Source organism: Ammospiza nelsoni, chromosome 9, assembly GCF_027579445.1.
Source record: "Ammospiza nelsoni isolate bAmmNel1 chromosome 9, bAmmNel1.pri, whole genome shotgun sequence".
Lineage (NCBI taxonomy): Eukaryota > Metazoa > Chordata > Aves > Passeriformes > Passerellidae > Ammospiza > Ammospiza nelsoni.
The window spans coordinates 5,808,055-5,828,363 of record NC_080641.1 but is presented as its reverse complement, the minus strand read 5'-3'; the positions used below and the strand labels follow the sequence as shown (position 1 = coordinate 5,828,363).

General features: G+C 56.8%; 2 protein-coding genes across 5 annotated transcripts in view; one reads left to right on the top strand and one right to left on the bottom strand.

The window, feature by feature from the left end:
- Nucleotides 1-768: 768 nt before the first annotated feature.
- OLFML2B (olfactomedin like 2B) lies at nt 769-14,603 on the top strand. Of its 2 annotated transcripts, none has more exons than XM_059477965.1 (8): nt 769-978; nt 2,047-2,310; nt 5,685-5,792; nt 8,727-8,897; nt 10,554-10,782; nt 11,682-12,164; nt 12,624-12,800; nt 13,068-14,603. In XM_059477965.1, exons 1-8 carry the CDS (start codon nt 835-837, stop codon nt 13,667-13,669), a joined length of 2,178 nt encoding a protein of 725 aa, XP_059333948.1. In that variant the 5' UTR covers nt 769-834; the 3' UTR covers nt 13,670-14,603. The 2 variants fall into 2 exon arrangements, with proteins under 2 accessions (XP_059333948.1, XP_059333947.1); XM_059477964.1 differs by having other exon boundaries at nt 10,554-10,791.
- Nucleotides 13,719-20,309, bottom strand: part of ATF6 (activating transcription factor 6) — a 75,104-nt gene continuing 68,513 nt past the window's right edge. For all 3 annotated transcript variants that reach the window (XM_059477966.1, XM_059477967.1, XM_059477969.1), the window contains one exon: nt 13,719-17,084. In XM_059477966.1, coding sequence (XP_059333949.1) covers nt 16,876-17,084 — 209 coding nt within the window. In that variant the 3' untranslated portion in view covers nt 13,719-16,875. The remainder of the gene's footprint in view (nt 17,085-20,309) is intronic.

The window sequence follows — 20,309 nt, the reverse complement described above, 5'->3', positions numbered from 1 at the left end:
CATGCCACTTGCTGTGCGTGTGACTTCTGTGGGCATGTTTGGAGGAAATGTGAGTCTGTGCCAGGCCTGGGCCACGGTGCTGGTGCGTTTGTAAGGGCACCTGGGGTTCCCTCCTGTGTGGGCGAGGCCCAGCCATGTCACGGCGGTGCAGAGATGCTGTGCCTGCGCGCTCCCCGGGAACAGCGTGTCCAGAACACTTCCTTTTGGCAGGAGGTGCACAAGGATACAGGACTGCCAGAGCACAGCCTGAATTTCACTGAGCACACAGAGGTCCACACTCATGGCTGGGAGCCTTTCTTGGAACATGCTGCTTGTGTGACCCCAGCGTGGGCAGTGCGACTGAGAGCCGTGCCATCGGGACCATTTCCCTGCCATCCAAAGGATGGATGGAGGGTGAGAGCCAGGCTGTTCCTGGAGCTGGAAAAGGAGCCAGACAGGCCGTCAGGATGGCTCTCCGTCCGCCCCAGCTCCCTGGCACACGGCAGGGATGGGATGCTCAGGCTCGCCGGGTGCCGACCGGCAGCGCAGCCCTTTGGGGAGGCGGGTGGCGGCTCCCCGAGCACCCCGCATGCCGGGGCTCCCCGCAGCCCGCTCCGGGCGGGCGATGCAGGTGGGAAGCGCCGGCAGGGGCTCGTCCCGCCGCCCAAGGGGAAAGGAGCGGGAGAGGAGCGGAGGAGGAGCGGAGGGCGGGAGTCGGAGCGGGAGGGAGGGAAGGAGGAGGAGCGGGGCGGGAGCCCGGGCCGGCCCCGCCCGCCCCGCCGCTCCGCACCTGAGCGAGCAGCGGCGGCTCCGCGCCGGCCCCGGCCCCGGCCCCGGCCCCTCCGACGCCCGCCCATGGCTCGGCCGCTGCCGCTGCTGCTCTGCCTGGCCGCGCTGGGCGCCGGCTGCCGGGCGGAGAGCCAGCCCGCCGGCACGGCCGGGCCCTCGGCCGAGCCGCTGCAGGACGAGGCGGACAACCAGGAGAACATCCTCTCGCAGGTACCGCGGGGACTGCGGCACGGCCGGGCCGGGCTGGGCGCGCCCTGCGGGGCGCTGGCCGCTGCTGCGGGCTCGGGGTGCTCGGCAGAGCCGGGTGCTCCTGAGCGTGGACTTCTCGGCAGTGCTGGGTAGTGCTGTGCACACTCTGGGTGATGCTGGGTGCGCGCTGTCGGTGGAGCTGGGTGATGCTGCGCACATCCTGGGTGATGCTGGGTGTACGTTCTCGGTGAAGCTCAGTGATGCTGTGCACCGGAGGAAGTTCATCACGGAGGGCGCAGTGAAATCACTGAAGCCCATCAGGGAGCACTTCACAGACTCCATCCTATCATTTCTCCGGGGGGACTCAGAAAAAGGGAAACTCCTTGAGAGGAGAATTGGTGGGGCCTCTTTGTGTGCCGAGGGGAGGGATCCGGGCTCTTTCCCTGCCAGTGGGATGCGGTGGAGGTTTCTGTTAGATTTGGCTGATCAGGCAGTGTGTTATTATCTGCCCTCGGAAATGGCTAACGCAGAGACTATTGCAAATGTACCGCCAAAGTTATTTTTGTGCTTGGGCTTCCAGAAGCGCTGTCTGCAAATCTCCGTAAAGGAAATTCCTGGCATTGTATAGGGCTAATCAGAAGTACTGCTTCACCACCAGGTTACGCTGCTTATAGGGTGGCTTTCAGTCACTCTTCCAATGTACCCTTGCTGTGTTGGCCTGTGTAAAACAGTCTTGCTCTGGGTAGCAGGTGGCTTATTGGGTCTTTTGCACACAGAGCATTAAAAGAAAGCAGAAAAATTAAAAACTCTTGTATTTAAAATTCAAAGCAGCATTCTGCGCACAGTGCAATAAAAACCACAAAAAATAACCAACTGAAGGAAGCCAGTTTTTATTCCCCTTGTCGGCAGCGATTAGCTCTGCGCTCTCTAGAAAGCTCCTTGGCTTGGCAGATTCTGGAAGAGCTGGCCAGTTTCCTTGAGATTCAGGGTATCCAGAGTGTCCTTGTTTGGACCTTGAGCTCCGGGCCGTGCTTGTCCCCGGGTGTGCAGAGGTCAGGAGGTTTCTCACTGCCGGTGACCTGTGCTCAGCTGCTAGGTGACTACGACAAGGTGAAGGCGGTGTCCGAGGGCTCCGACTGCCGCTGCAAATGCCTGGTCAGGCCCCTGGGCCGCGGCGCCTGCCAGAGGATTAACGAGGGTGCCTTCAGAGCCGAGGACTTTTACACGGTGGAAACCATCACGTCAGGGCCCAGCTGCAAGTGTGCGTGCGTGGCCCCCCCCTCAGCTCTCAACCCTTGCGAGGGCGACTTCAGGCTGAAGAAGCTGCGGGAGGCAGAAAGCAGCGACCTGAAGGTAGGAGAGCAGCTTCAGCTCCTGGCTCTTTGGGGACAAGGTCATCTTCTGAAGCCTTTTTTTTTTTTTTTTGCTGATCTTTTTCTGAAAAAAACCTCTATTTCCTAACATTTTTCTTAAGTCATCTCCTAGTTATATTTATATCTGCATGTTTGATATAGAAAGCAAGCTCAGCTTAAGGGACTGAGTCGAGCAGCTGCAGTGGATGATTCACTTGATTCATCCTGTGCTGCCTGGGGTCCACTGTGGCTTTCTGTGCTGAGAGCCCAGTAGGGACTGGGCTGCTCCCTGCCCCCTGTCCAGCTCCAAATGTCCCTGGAGGACAGCTCTGCTCTCCTCAGCAGCTGCCAGATCTTTTTTCTGTTACCGACAGGGACTCCCAGGGACCCACACAAAAAAGCTGATTTGGCTTCCATGAGCCGAAAGCCGCTGATGCATCAGCGTGAGGGTGTGATGCACAGCTGGCTGATGGCAGAATGGATTTGTTGTTTTAAATGCTGACGCTTCTCTACTATTTAGTATTTTATCTCTCTAGTAATACGTACTTCTTTTCCAAAAGTCACAGTGTTTGTTTTAAGTACTCCTGTAGTACTTTTACTGGATACTTCCTTTTGCTGGTGTAGCAGCTGGCAGCAGACCCTGCTGGGTTTTCCAGTTTGCCTCCCGTGCCACTGGCTTGGTCCAGTCCCTGTGAGTCCCTGGAGTGGCAGGTTGAGTGCTGGTGGCACTGGTGCCCCTCAATCCCTCTCGGGTGGGAAGGGGGTGGCGTGCAAGGTGCCGTGGGGCAGCTGCCATTGAGGCCACCACGATGGGCTTGTTCTAATTAATTTGGAGCTTGAGGATGTGTTTCATCTTACCCTACTGCAGACAGTTAGCAGCTTCTTGTCCAAGCTCTCCTGCAGCTAGGGAAGATAAACAGGCACAGGCAAACAATCCGTCATTCCAGGGAAGGATGACTCCCAGTCTGGAGTTGTTTGATGGTCCCACGTCTGGGGAAACGCCAGGAGGTCCCACATGGCCTTAGATGAGAGTCTGAGCTCTCTGTGGTGAGGGGAGGGGACACCCCGAGGTGACAGAGCCACCCCTGTGGTCCCTTGCGGGGAAGCAGGCAGAGCTCCTGCACCAGCAGCTCCCAGCTCCCTCCTCATCCTCCTCCAGGAGGAGCAGAACTCCTGAGCAGAGCTCCTGGCCGTCCCTTGGCTCCGGCAGTGCTTCCCAGCGGGCGCTGCTCGCAGCCAGCTGTGGTGTGAAAGGCTGTCTGCCTGTCTGTGTGTCTGTCTGTCCTCTAGGAACTGGCCCCGGCTGCCCCGCTCCCTTCGCAAGGGCTGGCGGCCAGGCGGCTGCACAAGGTTTATCCAAACACACACACTTGGGGTGTTCTGTGCTGCCAGCGTCCAGCCCAGCAGCTGGGCAGCACGACTGCCTTCCCTCCAAGCACAGAGCCCCTCCTGGGGTCAGGATCACTGGGAGCAGCCCCTTCTTGTAGGACAGGCTGGGAAGAGGGAGAGGACACAGCTCCAGTTCTTAAGCTACTCATGAGGAGCAGCTCCCACAACTCATCAGTGAGTGAACCCCTCAGCTCTAGCAGCCCCAAAGGGTTTTGCTCTCTTTGCTGGTCCAACAAGCATTGCTCTTTCCCGGCCCAGCAGCTGGAAGGGCCCAGGGTCATTTTTATGTTGTGTTTTACCAGGCTTTCTTATGATCTGACACAACAGCCCTGGGTACTCCCTGTGTGGGAGAGCTGTGGGAAGGTCCCTCCCTTGGGTGGGCTGGAGGATGAGTCCCTGAGGGAATGATGAGAAAGAGAGAGACATCCAGGCAGCAGGAACACAGCCCAGGGCAACCAAGCTCAGTTGAATGCCTGCACTGGGCTTTCCAGCTGAAGGTTTCAGTCCCATCTGTGCCTTTAGTAAGGTCCAATGGGAATTCATGCACCATCAGACCATGGGAGCCAAAGTCCACAGTGGGTGAAGGGAGGGAAGCAGTGAGTTGATAGGAACATCAGTGTGGTCTTTGGGGAAGGAGGGCAGGGAGGAGCTTTATCTCAGATCTGTGAAATGGCAGCAGGCTGCCTGCAGGCACAGCGCGAGTTTTGGGGGTCTTGGTGCAGAGTCAGTGCAGGGGGGCTGTGCTCAGGATCATCTGCAAGGAGGTTAATGCAGTCTGCAACCTTTGTGCATTGATGGAAATTCTCCAGCCTGGAGGAGAGTGGTTGTCTCCAGTGGCTGTCTGGCAGGCAGTGTGCATTATATCGGCCGTCTCCATCCAGCTCTCAGTGGAAAGTGGATGCACAGCCATAAAACAGCTCTTGTCTCTTAATGCTGTCATTTTATCTGACCCAAAAAATCTTTCCTTTGCTGTCAGCTCCACAGGGAGGTTGCAGAGGCTGGGGTGGAAACTCCAAGTGCTGCCAGCAGTGCTGCCTGTGATTCTCCCATGTTTATGAAGCTCTGCTGACCAGTTTGTAGCTGCTGGGAGAAAAATGTCACCGCCCTGTAGTAATTCCTATGTACTGAAAATCCTGCTCAGCCATCGGGGTTGTAGAATCCACAGCACCACGCTGGACACATGGGGACACATGGAGACACATGGGGACACATGGGGACATGTGAGACCAGGAGGAGGTGGCCCAGGAACCCTTCCCACCAGCCATGCCCTGCTCAGCACTGTCCTCTGTGGCACAGCACCAGAAACTGGACAAAATGCAGAACAAGGGCTCTGCTGTCCAGATTCCCAGGGGTGACCAAGGGCTGATGCTGGGCAGGACGCAGGCACAGGGGTGACTTAAATAGAGGGTGTCTGTGAAATGGGTGACTGCAAGAGAGAGCAGCATCCCTGTGATAAAATTGTTGTTCAGAAAGGGAACTGTTGCCAGGCTGGCACCGAATTTCTATTTCTTCACTCTTGCAATTTGAGAGTATTTTAAAACTTTTTAACAAGTTTCTTCTTGTTCCAGGAAAAAGAGCACAGGATGGCATGAACTCAGAGTCTGATCTCAAACTGAGCTGCCTTTTCCTTGTTGCCTCTTTTGCTGGCAGTCCCATCACTGGTGGAGTAGTTAAGCCTTTGGGCTTGTGGGAGAGCCTGCCTAGAGCTGGCAAAGGGAGCAGCATTTTACCTTGCTCTGCTACTGATCCCCAGCACCCAGAATGTGCTCCTGGAGCCCTGAGGCTCTGTGGAGGGGGCGAGCATCACTCTGCAGGCCGTGCTCTGACCGGGGCAGCAGTGCAGCAGGGCTGTTGAAGGGAAACCTTGCCTGTTAATCCAAATTCTTGCACTCAGATGGAGTGCACTTGACTTTTTGGCTGAAGAAGCTCCATGGGGGTATGTTAGAGCGAGTGCTGCTGCCTGACTGTTCTCCCCTTGCCTTGCAGCTCTCCTCCATCGTCGAGATGCTGGAAAGTGCTTTTTACGGCTTAGACCTTCTGAAGCTGCACTCAGTCACGACCAAGCTGGTGGGTCGGGTGGAGAGGCTCGAGGAGGTGAGTCCTGCTCTCCTTCAGTGCCCTTGCCCTCGGTGGGACTGACCTCCAGCCAAGTTCCTGCAGCCTTTGGTGCATTCAGAGCCACGTGGCCTGGGAAGAAATGTCAATTAACTATTTGGCTGAAACTAAACCAGACCAGACTTGGATGTCTGAACCAGACCTGATCACAGGCAGTGCTCAGTGCATCCCCATCCCACCAGCCTTGCCCGACCCTCTCCAGCTCTCGCAGTCCCTCAGGGTTTAGACTGGGAGCGGGGTCCCAGCTGTGGCCTGGACAGGAGCAGCACCTCCTTTGGGTCAGAAGGCCCTGCTGTTACGTTTCTCCTCTTCTCAGTTTTACTTGCATGCTGCTGCGATAGTTGCTGTCAACCAGGAGCTTTTGTGCTGTTTGATGTGGGGGCGAGAGGTTCGAGGCTGGTGCTGGGGTACACTCAGCAGGACTGTGGGGAGCCAAGGAGCTCGCATTCCTGAAGGACCAAGTTACGTCTTGGCCTGTGTTAAAACAGAGCAGAACCCTCAACCTTCCATTTAATTTTAGAGCAGACTTCCAGTGAAATAATTTTCACTTCCATGCAGTTTAATATTTCTTTGGCTAGCACAGCGTAGGGTTTGCAGTTTAAGCTCTGCTTGGCTGTGTAGGAACAGGTTGCCAGATTAAATAGTGGAGTTTTCTCCCGTGGTCTGTATCTGGGACGGTAATTCCACATTCTTGTCGGAGTGGAGCAGTCCTGTTTGTCTCCAGCCAGGAGCTGAGAGGCAATGACTTATAAAGCCAGAATTCCACTTGCAAAGCGTTTCGGGAAGGCACGGCGTGCTCCGTCCCGGGGTCAGGAGGGAGGCTGCTGAGGGGAGCACACTGCCTGGGAGCTTTGAGTTTCCAAGCATGGAAATTGACCCCAAAGGGGTTTTGAGGTCTGAAAATAACAAAGCACCCATGTTCTCCTTTGCAATTGCACCCTCTTCCTGTGGTTTAGTGTGTTCTTCAGTCATTACTTGGGTTTGCCAAGGGATTGTTTCAGGTGGTGTTATCACTGAACTCTGCTCCAGTATCAAAGTGGCCCTGCCTACCAGCTGGTTTCTGCAGGGGGGTTCAGAGCCAGCAGTGCTGGTGGCACGCTGGGCACGTGGGGTGACCTCTGCAGCCTGGTCACTCCGCTCACAGCCTGTCACAGGCAGGCAGATGGGCAGAAAGCTCCCTAGGGCTGAAGGAGTTTGGCCTGGGGTGGAGTTGTAGAGGTGTAGGAGCAAGGAATTCACAGGGGTCTCTAATTTCCCAGAAGTGAGGGTGCAGGATCATGTGAAAGCAGCTGCAGCTTCCTGCAGGCACTTGGACAGGATGGAGAAAGGCAGGAGAGGCCTTGGTTAGGAGGAGATTGCCCAGTGCTTGGGGCAGAGCCCAGCTGATGCAAACAGCAGGTGTGAAATGCCTCCTGCTGCTGGCTTAGCACGGGAATTCCTGTGGAGAGGATGTGGAGGAGGATCACAGCCTGCACCGGCCTGGGCTCTGACAGCAGGGACAGCTGAGATGCTGAACTGGAGCCTGGCATGGCTTCAGAGCATCGCCCTCCCGGGCGGGTTGCTTTTGGCAGCTGCTGCCCTGCACAGCAGCTGAGCAGCCTCAGCAGCATCACAGGCCAGGCTTTGGTGCTGCCTCTCTGCTCAGGGGGAGGCAGATTTCAACCTTGAGCAGGTCACAAGCCAAACATGACACAGGAGAAGTGGTAAGGGCACAAGGCTGTTGGAATCAGTCATCCTCTCCCAAGGAGGATGGTGTTGAGAGCTGCTCCTGCACTGCTCCTGGGAGAACATCATGAGATGCCCTGCTCCTCTGCTTACTGGAGCAAAATGCTTGCTGGAGAGTCCCTGTGTCATTGGACTCAGCCTCAGATATCCTGGTAAATTGGTGACTCACGATTCTTGGGTAAAGCCTGGGAATTCAGATGCCTGTGGAAGGGGCTGGGGGTTAACCCTCTGGTTTTGCAGGGCTTGGAAGGTTTCATGAGTTCTTTGCGGTACAACAAGGTATTTTAGACCAATGGTGTTGGTAGGCGGAAGGAACTTCCAATTCTTGGTCCATGGGGTGCCTTCTCTAGTGAGGCAGCTCCTCTGCTTTGTTTTCAGCTCACAGCTGTCACATCAGCTGGCAATTTTGAGGTCACAGATGGAGGTCACGGTGGGTTTAGGAGAAATTAATGGTGGAACAGATTGAAAATGAAGGATCAGGGTAACCACCCCCAGTGTCTGTGCTAAAGTGCTTTGACTAATGTGCCACCTATCCAAAGCAGTTGCTGTTTGAGGTGTAGAAGCCCAAGGAGTGATGAGCAGAGACTGCAGCCCTCCCTTGGGTACGGGCTGTGTCTGTGGCTGGGGACTGAGAAGGGTGAATGGCTTTGCCTGCCGGGGGAGTTGCAACCAGCCCCAGCTCTGTCCCTGTCCCAGGGCAGCTCTCTGAGGGTCACTGGCTCTTGTCCTGTTCCCAGATTCTCAGATTCTGTGGGAGCAGAGGGTGTTGGGGAGCAGTAGTCCCTGAGTGCAGGCACTGTGTGGCCAGGCCAGGAAAGTGGGATTAATAAACGCAAGATGAACTTGCTGCCACAAGGGCACCAGGGTGACTTAAGGTGTTTCAGCTTGTCTTTTCCTCTTCCTTTCATCAGCTGGCGAACGTGGCTGAGGGTGGGGGTTGAAAGACCCTCAAGGCCACTCTCCCACTCCATGGGAACCTGCAGCAAAGAGTGGATCTGGGATATGTACACCAGGGATGGGGTTCCTGGATCCACTGGGGTCATGGGCATCTTCTTAGCAGCTGAAGTGCCTAGCCTCATGGAGAATCCCCAGCTGTGGGTCCAGGATGGCAAACACAGAGCTCCAGGGCTGTGGTTTGGGGCCACAGAACATCCCTTGTGGTTAAAGTGTCCTCTCCTGCTTTCCTAGGGCATGTCCAGGAACTGGACGCAGGAAGGCCAGCGGGCAGGAGCCAGCGGGGAGGAGGGTCTGCAGGATCCCCCTGGCAGGGCAAACTGCTCCAGGCTCCTCAGCAACAGCCTGGCCGACATCGAGGGCTCTCTGCAGCGGGACGCTGAGGCTGCCTACGGCCACTCGGAGGTACAGCTCGGTGTCGCTGCTGCTGCCCATGCAGCCCTGCGGTGGCTTCTGCATGTGGCCCTGCCCCGGGGGGATCTCTCCTCGCTGGAGTGACCCCACCGTGTGCCTGGGCACAGCCCAGCTGCTGCTGGGATGGGATCTCGGTGGAAGCAGGGGGAGCTTGCTCCCTCGGCCTCCCCCCTTCCCACGGGGTTGTTGGTTTTCGAGGTCAGCGGTGGCTGAGCTGCTTGGAAAACGTGATGTCATTGTGGGGCCGGCTGGGAAGCGCTGGGAAACAGAGCCTTTGATTAGCAGGGCTTGGGGCTCGGTGGAGGGACAGCCTGTCGCCTGCCTCCCCTCCCTCCAGCCAGGCAATTGCCCCTGCACCACCAGCCCCTGTGCCTGGAGGGCTCTGGGCAGGGGCTGGGCATCCCCTGGCTCTGGCACCCAGCACCAGACTGTGGGGTCCCCGTGGGTCTGCCCAGCATGGGGACATCCTTTGCCTGGGCAGCAGTTTCGGTGCAGCCCCAGAGATGTGAGCGGGGTGTTTTGGGAAATGGTCTGGCAGGGGTGTCCTGAAGTTCTCGCTGCTTCAGTGGGACTATCTAGGATGGCCCATGCTCCTCTGATCCCTGCTGGGCAGCTCCTGGAGTGCCCTGCCCTCACCCCAGTGTCCCTCTGCAGGGCAATAGGAGGTGTCTGGCAGGGGGGAACAGTTAGTACATAATTTCCAGCTCAAGCAGGCTTGCTCAGCTCCTGAGGATGGCAAGAGCCTGTGCTTGCCCTCCACCCCTGCTCTGCAGATCCTGTGTGGGGATGGGCTCCCCAAGCCCCTGGGGACAGTGCTGGGCTCCCACACGTGCACTGTGTGTCAGCAGGGAGGGAAGTGGCACCAAGTGAGCTGTGCCAGCACTCCCTGCCCCAGGGAGAGCCGTGCCCAGGCAGGGGTGTCCAGCTGTGCCCCCAGCCCCACTCCCCTGCTCCCACACCATGAGCTGAGCAGCTGCTGCCTGCTGGAGAGGAGCCAGCCCCAGCCAGGCAGGGGAGCAGACCATGGGGCTTTTATTACCCCGAGTGACCTCATTTCCCAATATTCCCCTTTTCTCACTGCTAATTGCAGCAGGGCCCATCTTGTCAGCCAAATGGGCACCGCTTCAACCCTCAGGCTGGCTTTTCGATTTTCTTTAATGAGATGAAATCCTTCAGACCTGAGCTGTGGCAGCTGGTTCCCTGCCCTGGGGGGGTTCCTGGTCCCTGCCTCGGGAGGTTCCTGCTCCTGCTGGGAAGGTGCCTTCAGCCTTTGTGAAAGCTCAGTGCACATTGCACACTGTGCAGATCAGCTGCTGGAACCAGCCCCTGGCATTCCAGGGAGTGACCCTACTTCTGCCTGCCCTGCACCCCACAGCGTGTGCCTTATGGAGCCCTGAGTCCCAGAACTGCAGGGTGGCACCAAGGACATGCAGGAGCAGTGCTGGTCTGCCACCCTGCTGTGTCCTGAAGGACTTTCCCATGACAAAATGGGGCTGAGGGAGACAAAACCAGGACTGAGGGAGACCCTGAGGAAGGAGGGAGCTCAAATCCTTCTGCCCAGCATGGGGCTGTGCAGCCTGACCTGCCCTTTCACCAAAACATAGCATTTCTAGCCTATCTGGTAACAACCTCCTGTGTCTCTTCCAGGGGAAATATGAAGAAAGATTCCTGAAGGATGAAACCATCTCCCAGCAGATCAACTCTGTGGAATCCCTCCCGGAGCTGCACCTCTCTCTGGAGGAGAAGAAGCCTGAGCAGCTCTTGCAGAGGAAGCTGCGGGTGAGGAGCCGGCCTCCTTCCAAGCCCACCATTGTCCGAGGCGTCACCTACTACAAAGCCCAGTCCACAGAGTCAGAGAACGACATCGAGGAGCAACGTGAGTTGGGTATGCAGCCATGGTGGGATGGTGGCTGCATCCCGCAGCAAAGCCAGTGCCTCATCTCCTGGGAATGTGGGTGCAAAGTGTGTGAGAGCACGGGGGGAGGTGGGACAGCTGGTACCTCACTGCTGTGCAGCCTTTGAGCTGTGCCTGCGGGGCAGTGTAGCATTGGTATTCCATGGAAAATCTCTGATAGCTAAGGAAATAGCTCACTTCTTTGGTTCAAAACACCCAGCATCAGCACCTTTCCAGAAGGAAATGGGGCTTTATTCAATATGCTTGTGTTTCAAACCCGCCTGCCCGTTGGCATCCCGGGAGGATTGTGCAGTGTTTGCTGTGGTGCAAGGCAGTTCAGGGCTCGTGGCCCAGGCTGGGAGCAGGGGATGAACCCTCATGGACCAGCGGGGTGGGCAGCACGGGCAGGGCAGAAGGGCCAGTGCCCTCACTGTGCAGACTGGCTCAGCAAGGACATCCAGCCCTGCCCTACAGGGGTTTGGGAGCTCCTGGAGATGAGGAGGAGCAGAGGGTGCCCGTGCTAGCTGGGGAATCCCAGTGATCCCCGTGCCCTGCCTGAGGCTCCTGCTTTGGATCCTGGGTTAGGTGAGTGGGATCTGGTTTGGAACGCAGCTGGGTCTCCATCCTGCCCATTCTCTCTGGGAGGTGGCAGGGCAGAATTGGTTTCTGTCACCTCCCGCTCTGCCTGGCCCGAGGTGGTGGATGTCACTGTGATGGGGCCTCACTCACCTCTTGACACGGGCACTGTCAGCCTCAGGGGACACGGAGAGGGAACGCAGGTGGATTTAGTAGCAGCCAGCCTGCAGCAGTGCCCAGGGAGCCGGCTGGAGGGGCCTGGCTCCCCTGGCTGCAGGGCTGACACCTGTGCCTGTGTTTGGCAGCGGACGAGCTCTTCAGCGGGGACAACACGGTGGATCTGCTGATAGAGGACCAGCTCCTGAGGCCCAGCAGCAGGGCAGGCGAGCCCATGAGAAAGCCCTCCCCAGTGGGGTGGCCGCCCACCCCTGGCATAGCTCCCACCACCGTGCCAGCTGCGGGCACTGCTGTGACACCCACGGTGCCGCTGTCCCCTGCCACGCCAGAGCCCACCACCGTGAGCTGGGTGACCCCCGCCCCGAAGGCCATCACTGCCCCGGCAGGGCTGGCACAGGAGGGGACCCCACAGCTGCCAGGCACGGCCAGCACAGGGGTGGCCACAGCCACAGAGAACTTGCTCGTGGCCACCCCCACTGGAGGCTGGGGTGACACGGAGCCCAGCCCGGGAGTTTGGGTCCAGGCAAACACCCCCGCAACGCCGGTCAGCCCGGCCATCCCTGCCACGCCAAAGGAGGGCCTGGAGGAGGAGGACATCAGGAACATCATTGGTGAGTGCCTGCAGCTGCTGTGCCCATCCAGCTTTGTGAGGAGGGGCTGGCTCGTGCCCACAACACATCCTGATAAGCACAGCACACCTGGATTCGGTCACAGGTGGGAGATGTCATGGAGATGGCAGCTGGACAGCACTTCACTGGGGTGCCAGGTTTAGTTTTTAACTCTGGAACCTACTGTAGTTTCCTCTCACCTTTAGGGGCTGGGTTGGGCAGAGCAAAAAGACACGGGACCTCAGATGGTCAGCAGCCTCAGCTGGAGCAGGGACATGGCTGAAGCTGTGGGGAGATGTTTGTGGGGTCTGGCCAGTCCTGCTGGGCCTCACAAAGCTGCACCAGAGCCAAGGTGGCAGAGGGTACCTGATGGGTGAGCAAGGGGCTTGGGGAGAATGATGCCTTCAGGGAGAGCATGGCCACCCTGCCTCTGGCCTCACAAGCCTTTCCTTGTCCATGCAGGGCGCTGCAAAGACACGCTGTCCACCATCTCGGGGCCCACCACCCAGAACACCTACGGGCGCAATGAGGGAGCCTGGATGAAGGACCCCCTGGCCCAGGAGGAGCGGATCTATGTCACCAATTACTACTATGGAAACACACTGGTGGAGTTCAGGAACCTTGACAACTTCAAGCAAGGTGAGTTTGCACCATCTCTGATACCATGCTAGCCACCACTGAGCTGATCCAAGCAGCATCCCCATTCCTGGGGATGATCTGCCTAGGGACCTTCCACTCTTGGGTGCTGGCACCCGGTGTGCAGGGCACAGAGCATGGGACAGCTCAGGCTGTGGCTGGTGGCCAGGGAGGGAGTGTAGGCAGAGCTGTGGGCAGAGGTGCTGCTGGCACAGCCACTCACCCCACAGCAAAGGGAGGTCTCAGCAGCCAGGTGTGTCTGCCCTGCAGGTCGCTGGAGCAACTCCTACAAGCTCCCGTACAGCTGGATTGGGACAGGGCACGTTGTCTACAACGGTTCCTTCTACTACAACCGGGCCTTCACGCGCAACATCATCAAGTATGACCTGAAGCAGCGCTACGTGGCCGCCTGGGCCATGCTGCACGATGTGGCCTATGAGGAGTCCACCCCGTGGCGGTGGCGAGGCCACTCTGACGTGGACTTTGCCGTGGACGAGAATGGCCTGTGGGTCATCTACCCAGCCATCAGCTACGAGGGCTTCAACCAGGAGGTGATCGTGCTGAGCAAGCTGAACGCGGCTGATCTCAGCACTCAGAAGGAGACCACGTGGCGGACGGGGCTGCGCAAGAACTTCTATGGGAACTGCTTTGTCATCTGTGGGGTCCTGTACGCGGTCGACAGCTACAACAAGAGGAACGCCAACATCTCCTATGCCTTTGACACGCACACCAACACGCAGATCATCCCCAGGCTGCTCTTTGAGAACGAGTACGCCTACACCACGCAGATAGACTATAACCCCAAGGACCGCCTGCTCTACGCCTGGGACAATGGCCACCAAGTCACCTACCACGTCATCTTTGCCTACTGAGACCCCCCCCACCACAGTGGGGCACTGCAAGCCAGGGGCCACCAGCACCTTTTATTATTATTTTTATTGTTATTATTGTTATTTTGTACAAATTGAAGAGTAAATGATGGGTTTTGTTTCAAGCTGGTTTTTTATGGTGGATTGTAGATCGATCCCCAGGCCAGAAGCACTCCCTTTGTCTTTGCTGTATCCTTGCTTCTGATTTTCCTTCCCAGGGGAAGGAGGTCCTCCTTTGGAAGGGCAGGCCCGGCTCTCCTACCCAGGGAAGAGGAGGTGGCCCAGACACCGTCCTCCTGAGGATGTTTTTAGCTGGAGATGATCAGCAATACAGCCCGAACCAGTGCAAAGCTGCACGCACCAGGTCCCAGCGGGATGCTGCTGCCTGCCTGTCCTGGTGGAGGACCTGCATGTCCCATGGGAATGTCCTGTCTCTCAGGACCATCCTCCCAGCTGACAGCCAGCAGGCCCCTTGGAGATCCTGCTGTACATGGGGCTGCGAGCACGGCTCCAGCAGCCCCTGGTGCTGGTACTTACGTCAAGGACTGTCCCCTCCAGCCGGCGCTCTGCCCTCTGCAGGCCACCCTGGGGGGCTGGACGCACCCCGAGCCCTCACTCATGCCTGGAGGGAGCTGGCGGCAGGAGGGGGATGCTGTAAATACGTGTAGATGGCTTTTGTTTGTTCATCTTGTAACCCAAATAGTTCCCCTTGGCATTTGCTGGTGAAGGCTCTGCTCAGCTGGGCACTGGGCTGCCTGGGCAGGGGCTGGCAGTACCCTCGCTGTGCCTCTCCACCTCCTACATTCCCTCTCATGCCCATGCCCGCCCTGGTCCTGGACCACCAGGATCCCCTCAGAGAGGCACAGCCCTCGCCCTTCTGCCCATCAGCATCTTGTATTTACCTGCTGTCAGTAATAAAGGATCCAGTACCTTTGCAGCTGTTTGGGGCTTTCTTTGGCTCAGCTTCACCCTCTGGGTGCATGACAATGCACAGGAGTGTTTTGGGTGGGTTTTGGTTGGTTTGGGGAGAGCCAGTTTACACAGCAGATGGGGACAAACTCCAGAGGGCTTTAGGCTGCTTGGGACTGGTACTGGGGCAAGGTGACATACCATGTCCAGCCCTCATGAGCTCCTCTGGCAGGCTCTGGGTGAGCAGCTCGTGTAGGTACCTCTCTCCAGCAGCAGGAGGGGGACAGGGTGGATGTGCCACGGGCACTGCCAACACTGTGCCAGGCAGAGCCACACTGCACAGCCCAAGAGATGGCAGACCAGGGCAGGTGTTCCAGTAGTTTGCCTAAGGAAAACAGTATAAACAAGCACAATAATGAAGTTATTCGTAATAAATAAAAGAAGGATTTTACTGCCTTCAGTACTAGGGACACAGAGGACAGAATTACACAGCATGAGCGATGCTCTCCACCACCAGAGCCCAGGGCTGCTGATCGAGGACGTGGTGCTGCAGCAGCCCTTCCCAAGGTTGTGCCAGGCCCAGCCACCACCCCAGTCCCCTCCCCAGCTCCCTGGCAGCAAATGCCCCCAGAGCAGCCAGCAGCCCCTACCCACGGCTGCGGGGAGCCGCGTGCCTCTGGCTGGGGCACCGCTGGGGTTTTTATTTCTGACTATTGTGAGCTGGCCCACAGTCAGGTGGGGCCAGGCCAGGAAAATGAACTGGTGTGAGCAGCGCAGCCAAGCCCAGCCAAGCCCTGCTCCCTCCCAGCACTGCCGGGGACGTGGCAAAGGGCACAGCTTCCCCAAGGTGCTGCAAGGCACATACTGCACAGGGGGTGTATTGCCCCTCATCCTCCTCCTCCTCACTGCCCCTGGAGCTGTCTTGCTGCGGGATCAACCTGTATTTCCTAACAGCCACACACATACGTTAATAATAATGATAATAATTAATAATTAATAACCCCATGTGAGCCAGTTAGCACTCAAACCATGAAGGAAAGGCAGCTGGCTGGCAAATTGAAGCTCATCATACTCTTCGCAAAATGCACAAGGGAGAAAAAATAATGTAACAACATGCTGAAGTCATTATGCAATGCTGATGCTGTGCTGGCAGCTCATCCCAGCTGAGCTCCAGTGTGCTGGAGCTCCTGGGCCCAGCTCTGGCCTGGGGCTCGGCTGACAGACAAGGGACAGTGAACAGAGCTCCATCTGCAATGGCAGCAGTGGGCTGTGGCCAGTGTTTGGGGCCAATGGAAGCCTCCTGGCTGCCCAGCGAGTGGCTGGCTGTGCTGGTGAGGCAGACAGGGCTGTATGGTGCTGAGTGTGTGTGACACATGTGTGGCTTCAGGGGAAGGTGCTGTGGCTCTGTCCCATGGAACTGAAGCATTCCCAGCAAGGCTAGTGCTGCTCCAAGGGCAGTTGTTAGCTGTGAAAAGCATTAAATAGCACACACAAAAAACCCACGCAAAGAAAAACCAGGAAGAAAAAAACCCAAAACTCAAAAAACCTAAACTTTACAAATGCATCTGCTGCATGAAATCACTTCCTTTGGGGCAAGCCTTCAGCCGTGCAGCCACGTGGGCTGGGGAAGGCAGCAGCAGGATCCTGGAGAGCCAGGCAGGTGGGGGTGGGCAGTGCCTCATCGGGCAGCCCAGCCCCAGGGCAGTGGGGCTGTTCTGCTTGTAGTGCTTTAGTGGTGAGTGAGGGGCCCCAGCACCCTCCTGAGGGGCTGGGCTGGGCTGCTCCACCACACTGCTGCATCCCAGGGCTTCCTGCTGAGGGAGGCTGCATGGCAGGATTTGAGAGGGAAGGATGAGCAGTGGGGTTCTCTGGTCAGGCCCAGCACCTGAAGCTGGAAGCTGGACTTCTCCTGCTGCCCAAGCACACTGCAGGGAGAGCGGCCCCATCCCAAGTGTGGGTGTCTGCTGCCTGGTCTCTGGCTCACCAGCCCACCTCCGGCAGCCTAATAGGGACAGAAACGAAAACCAACCCACAATTCTGGACAGCGCACAAGCAGCAGGGATGGCCCGTGTCCCCCACGGTGCGTGGGGCCCCCAGGACTGTCCCTGGCGAGGAGCCAGCCGAGCTGCGCTATCCCCGGGCAGGATGCGGCCATGGGGTGAGGTCAGGCACAGCAATGGGCTAAGGGGGCTGTCCCTGCTGTGCCCCCGTGCCAGGAGCCCAGGATCTGCCAGGGAAGGGCTCAGGCTGGCGGCAGGACCTGCTGCGTGCCGGTGCTGCCCCGTGCGCTGCCTCAGGAGCTACTGCAGGGATTTGACAATGGCCCTCAGGGCATGGGGTGTCTCTGGGACGGACGGGGAGGAGCTGTAGAAGGTGTCGCTGCGATTTCTGCGCTGCTCTCGGAGGTATGGAGGGACAGATGAACTTTTGATGTGGAGGATCCTGGTGTCCATCACTTCGCAGTCAATCTGCATCATCACCTCGTAGTCCTGCCCATTGATCACATTCTCTGCAAAAGTAAGGATTAAAAAAAAAACAGGTCAGAGTTACCTCTGCAAGCTAGGGATCCAACAGCACTAAAAGCAGAGCTTTCTGGACCCCTTTTTGTCTGGAGCAGGAGCTGCAGTGGGGGAACTCCCTTTCTGCAGCTGCACACATGGAGCTCCATCTCACACAGCAGAGCCCCAGACTGCTCGTGACACCTCAAAGAGCTCAGACCACACTTAGCATGTGCAGTCACACCTAGAAATTAATGTCTTTTATTTCCCCTTCTTCATCTGCACATCATTACTGATGGAGTTTGCACTGTGTAACATTCACTACAGAACTGTTGTACTTGAGCTACTAAAGCATGGGAGTAATTGAAAATAAGGTTTATTTAAGAAAGCTGAATGTTTCACTTTCTGTAACCCTCTTGACACTGGGGACCTTGAGACATTTCTTCACCAGTTTATTAACAAAAACCCTAAAATGTGATCTCTCAAAAGAATTAACTGTGCCTCATTCCCATGCTGACCTGGCTGCTGTACTTGAGTGACGTGGTGGCACTGGGCAAGGCCACTCCCCTGACAGAGCCCTGGGCACAGGAAGACCTTGAGCAGCACACAGGACCCCAGCGTGGCCCCCAGCCCGGGACATCTGCTGCCACAGGAGCTGCTGGGCTTACAGGCTGTGCACATGGCTAGCATCTGCTGCCTGGATTTAAAGGTGGGAGACTATTCCCTGCACAGACAGTGTGCCCAGGAATGCAAGAGCTGAGATTGGATTTCCAGGCAAGACCAATCCTTTCAGAGCCAGAAGACTGCCATTGGCTGGGCTTCCTTTCTGTGCTCAGGAGGATGGAAGATCACCTAATGGAAAGCGTATGGATTGGAGGAATGCAATATACATTACTAATTTTTACTGTTTTCCTGGATTAACTCTGACTCTGGATGACAGCTGAGGACCGTGGCCGGACCCTGTTGCACCCCACGCCAGCTGCAGAAGCCATTAGATCAACCATGTCTGGTACAGTAATGAAAGGCAGGAGCAAACCCTGGCTAAGGGGGCTGAGAGCCTGCAAGGGAAATCAAAGCTTGCACCTGCAAGAAATGAAATGGAAAAAGCTCTGTATGTGCCACCAAGAGACTGAGGCCAGGAGCAGCTGTGCAAGTCTCTGTGCCACTTGACCCAAAGCCCCGATGAGCACCTCACCCTTCCTGGATGCTGCACTGCTGATAAAGCCCTGCTATGACATAAGGGACCCTTTCAGAGGCCATTCCTCCAGGTCACCCCTTCTCTCTGCCTTTGAAGGTGCTCTAGGCTCCCAGCCACGGGCTCAGGACCAGTCAGCAGAGGGAGCTGGGCTGCTGGTGCCACTAAGGACAGGGGGCTGGAAAGGGGAGCAGAGGGGCACAAGGGGAAGCTGAAGGGCACAGAGCCTGGAGCCAGCAAATGGGCACAGATGGGCTCCCTGTGACACAGCAAGCAGGAAACAACTCCTCAGCTCTCATGCTGTAGTTGATGGAACCCCAGCTATGTGAGAAACAGTGTTCCAAAGCCACAAGTGGGTGAGGTGGGATGGGATGGTGGCCAGGGCCAGGAAAACATCTTGATAGTGCAGTGAGCTTCCCTGACTATTGGCAGCCAGCACAGAGGGCTATCATTAAGTTCTGGGCATTGCACAAGACAGAGGAGAACAGCAATCCCAAGGGCTGCCCAGGCAAGGCAGGGAGCTGTGCTGTGTGGGTGGCACTGGGGAACCAGCCCAGCCCATTCTGACCAGCTGGGATCCCCATCCCCCTGTGCTGACACAGCTCCCTCCCAACAAAGTGTGCCAGGATTAAGTAAGCCAGAGCTCTGCCACCCCATAGCAGGAGGGGCTGTGTCTTCTGAGTCCAGCACAGCGGCGAGAGCTGGGAGGAATCACTCCCATGATGAGCTTCTCTGGCCAGCAGGCACACAGGGGATGCACACCTCCCCACAGACATTCACAAATACCCAAATCCTGCCCTCGGCCTGTGAGTTAGCCCAGGAGTTAAAGGCAGGTTTGAAGTCAGCACCTGATTCTTTCCCTTTCTGGGGTAAAAGCATTGAACTGCTGCAGAAAACCTCTGCAAAGGCTTTGATCTCACAGGGGTGAGGGCAGCAGTGGGAATGGCTCAATGCCCACTACAGGCATTTCCAGCAGCCTTTCTCATTACCCTTAGCTCCAAACAGACACAGAAGAGGAGGTAGGATGTTCCTCAAAGACCACAGTTACTGCTTGGTGCTGCTGCCAGGCACCTGGCCCAGCCTCATTCTAAGGAGAGTTCTGAAAGCAGTGGCAGCCCCAGGACACCCAGCACACCCCATCCCAGGGAGGGCTGATGCTCTGTGAATGCCCTTGTGATGGTCCCAGCAGAACAACAGGCAAATGTGACCCGAGTACAGCTGGCACAAGCCCCTGTTTGGGAAGACTAGCTCACTGTCATTGCAAAAAACGATTCCACATGGCTCTGTCCTGAGCTCGATGCCATTAAACTGCTTCATGATCTGGACGAGGAATAGACAGCATACTTAGAAGATTTCTGGAAGATGCTAAACTGGAGAGATTCCAATGACCTTGGAGTGGCTAGATCGGATGAGACTGCAATTTTGATAAAAGAGAGAAGCTGTCCAAAATTTTCAAAATGTATTTCAACCACAGCCAGAGCTGGAAAATGAGTAAAAATGAGTAAAAACTGGGCAGAAGTACTACAGAAAAACCTTGAGGACTGCAGAGGATCATTGTGGATAAGCCAGCAGAATGACAGGATTAGAAACAACAGCTCGACTGCAAGAGACACATATTTAACTTTGACCAAGTTTCTAATGATAATGAAATACAAGCCCTGGATGAAAGTACCTTGGGGAGATGAGAGGATCTTCATGATGAAGAGTTTTTAAGGAAAGGCTGGAGGAGCAGCTGCCTATCAAGCCCTTGGGTACCAGAGCTCCACAGACACTTGTATTCACTCCTGGTCCTCTGGCCCTGCACCTCTGTAAGCTGCAAGTTCCCACTCCTGACCAGAGCTGTGGTCAGCACCTTCCTCAAACCCAGCACCTCGAGCTGTGGGTTCTCCACTGGACTCCATGGTCTGATCTGATTCCCAGAACAAGCAAACGATATTGCCTGGTGATTCCTGTGTCAGATCATTCAAAACCAGCCTTGTCATGCTTTCTCTCCTTCCCCTCCCATGCAGTACCAACACCTGGAGGCACCAGAGGGGGGAGA

Bases quoted from the DNA above. Each gene is read 5' to 3' on its own strand.
- OLFML2B (XM_059477964.1), top strand. From the start codon at position 835: ATGGCTCGGCCGCTGCCGCTGCTGCTCTGCCTGGCCGCGCTGGGCGCC. The intron at 2,311-5,684 runs GTAGGAGAGCAG...CTTGCCTTGCAG, and splicing joins CAGAAAGCAGCGACCTGAAG to CTCTCCTCCATCGTCGAGAT. The intron at 8,898-10,553 runs GTACAGCTCGGT...TGTCTCTTCCAG, and splicing joins CTGCCTACGGCCACTCGGAG to GGGAAATATGAAGAAAGATT.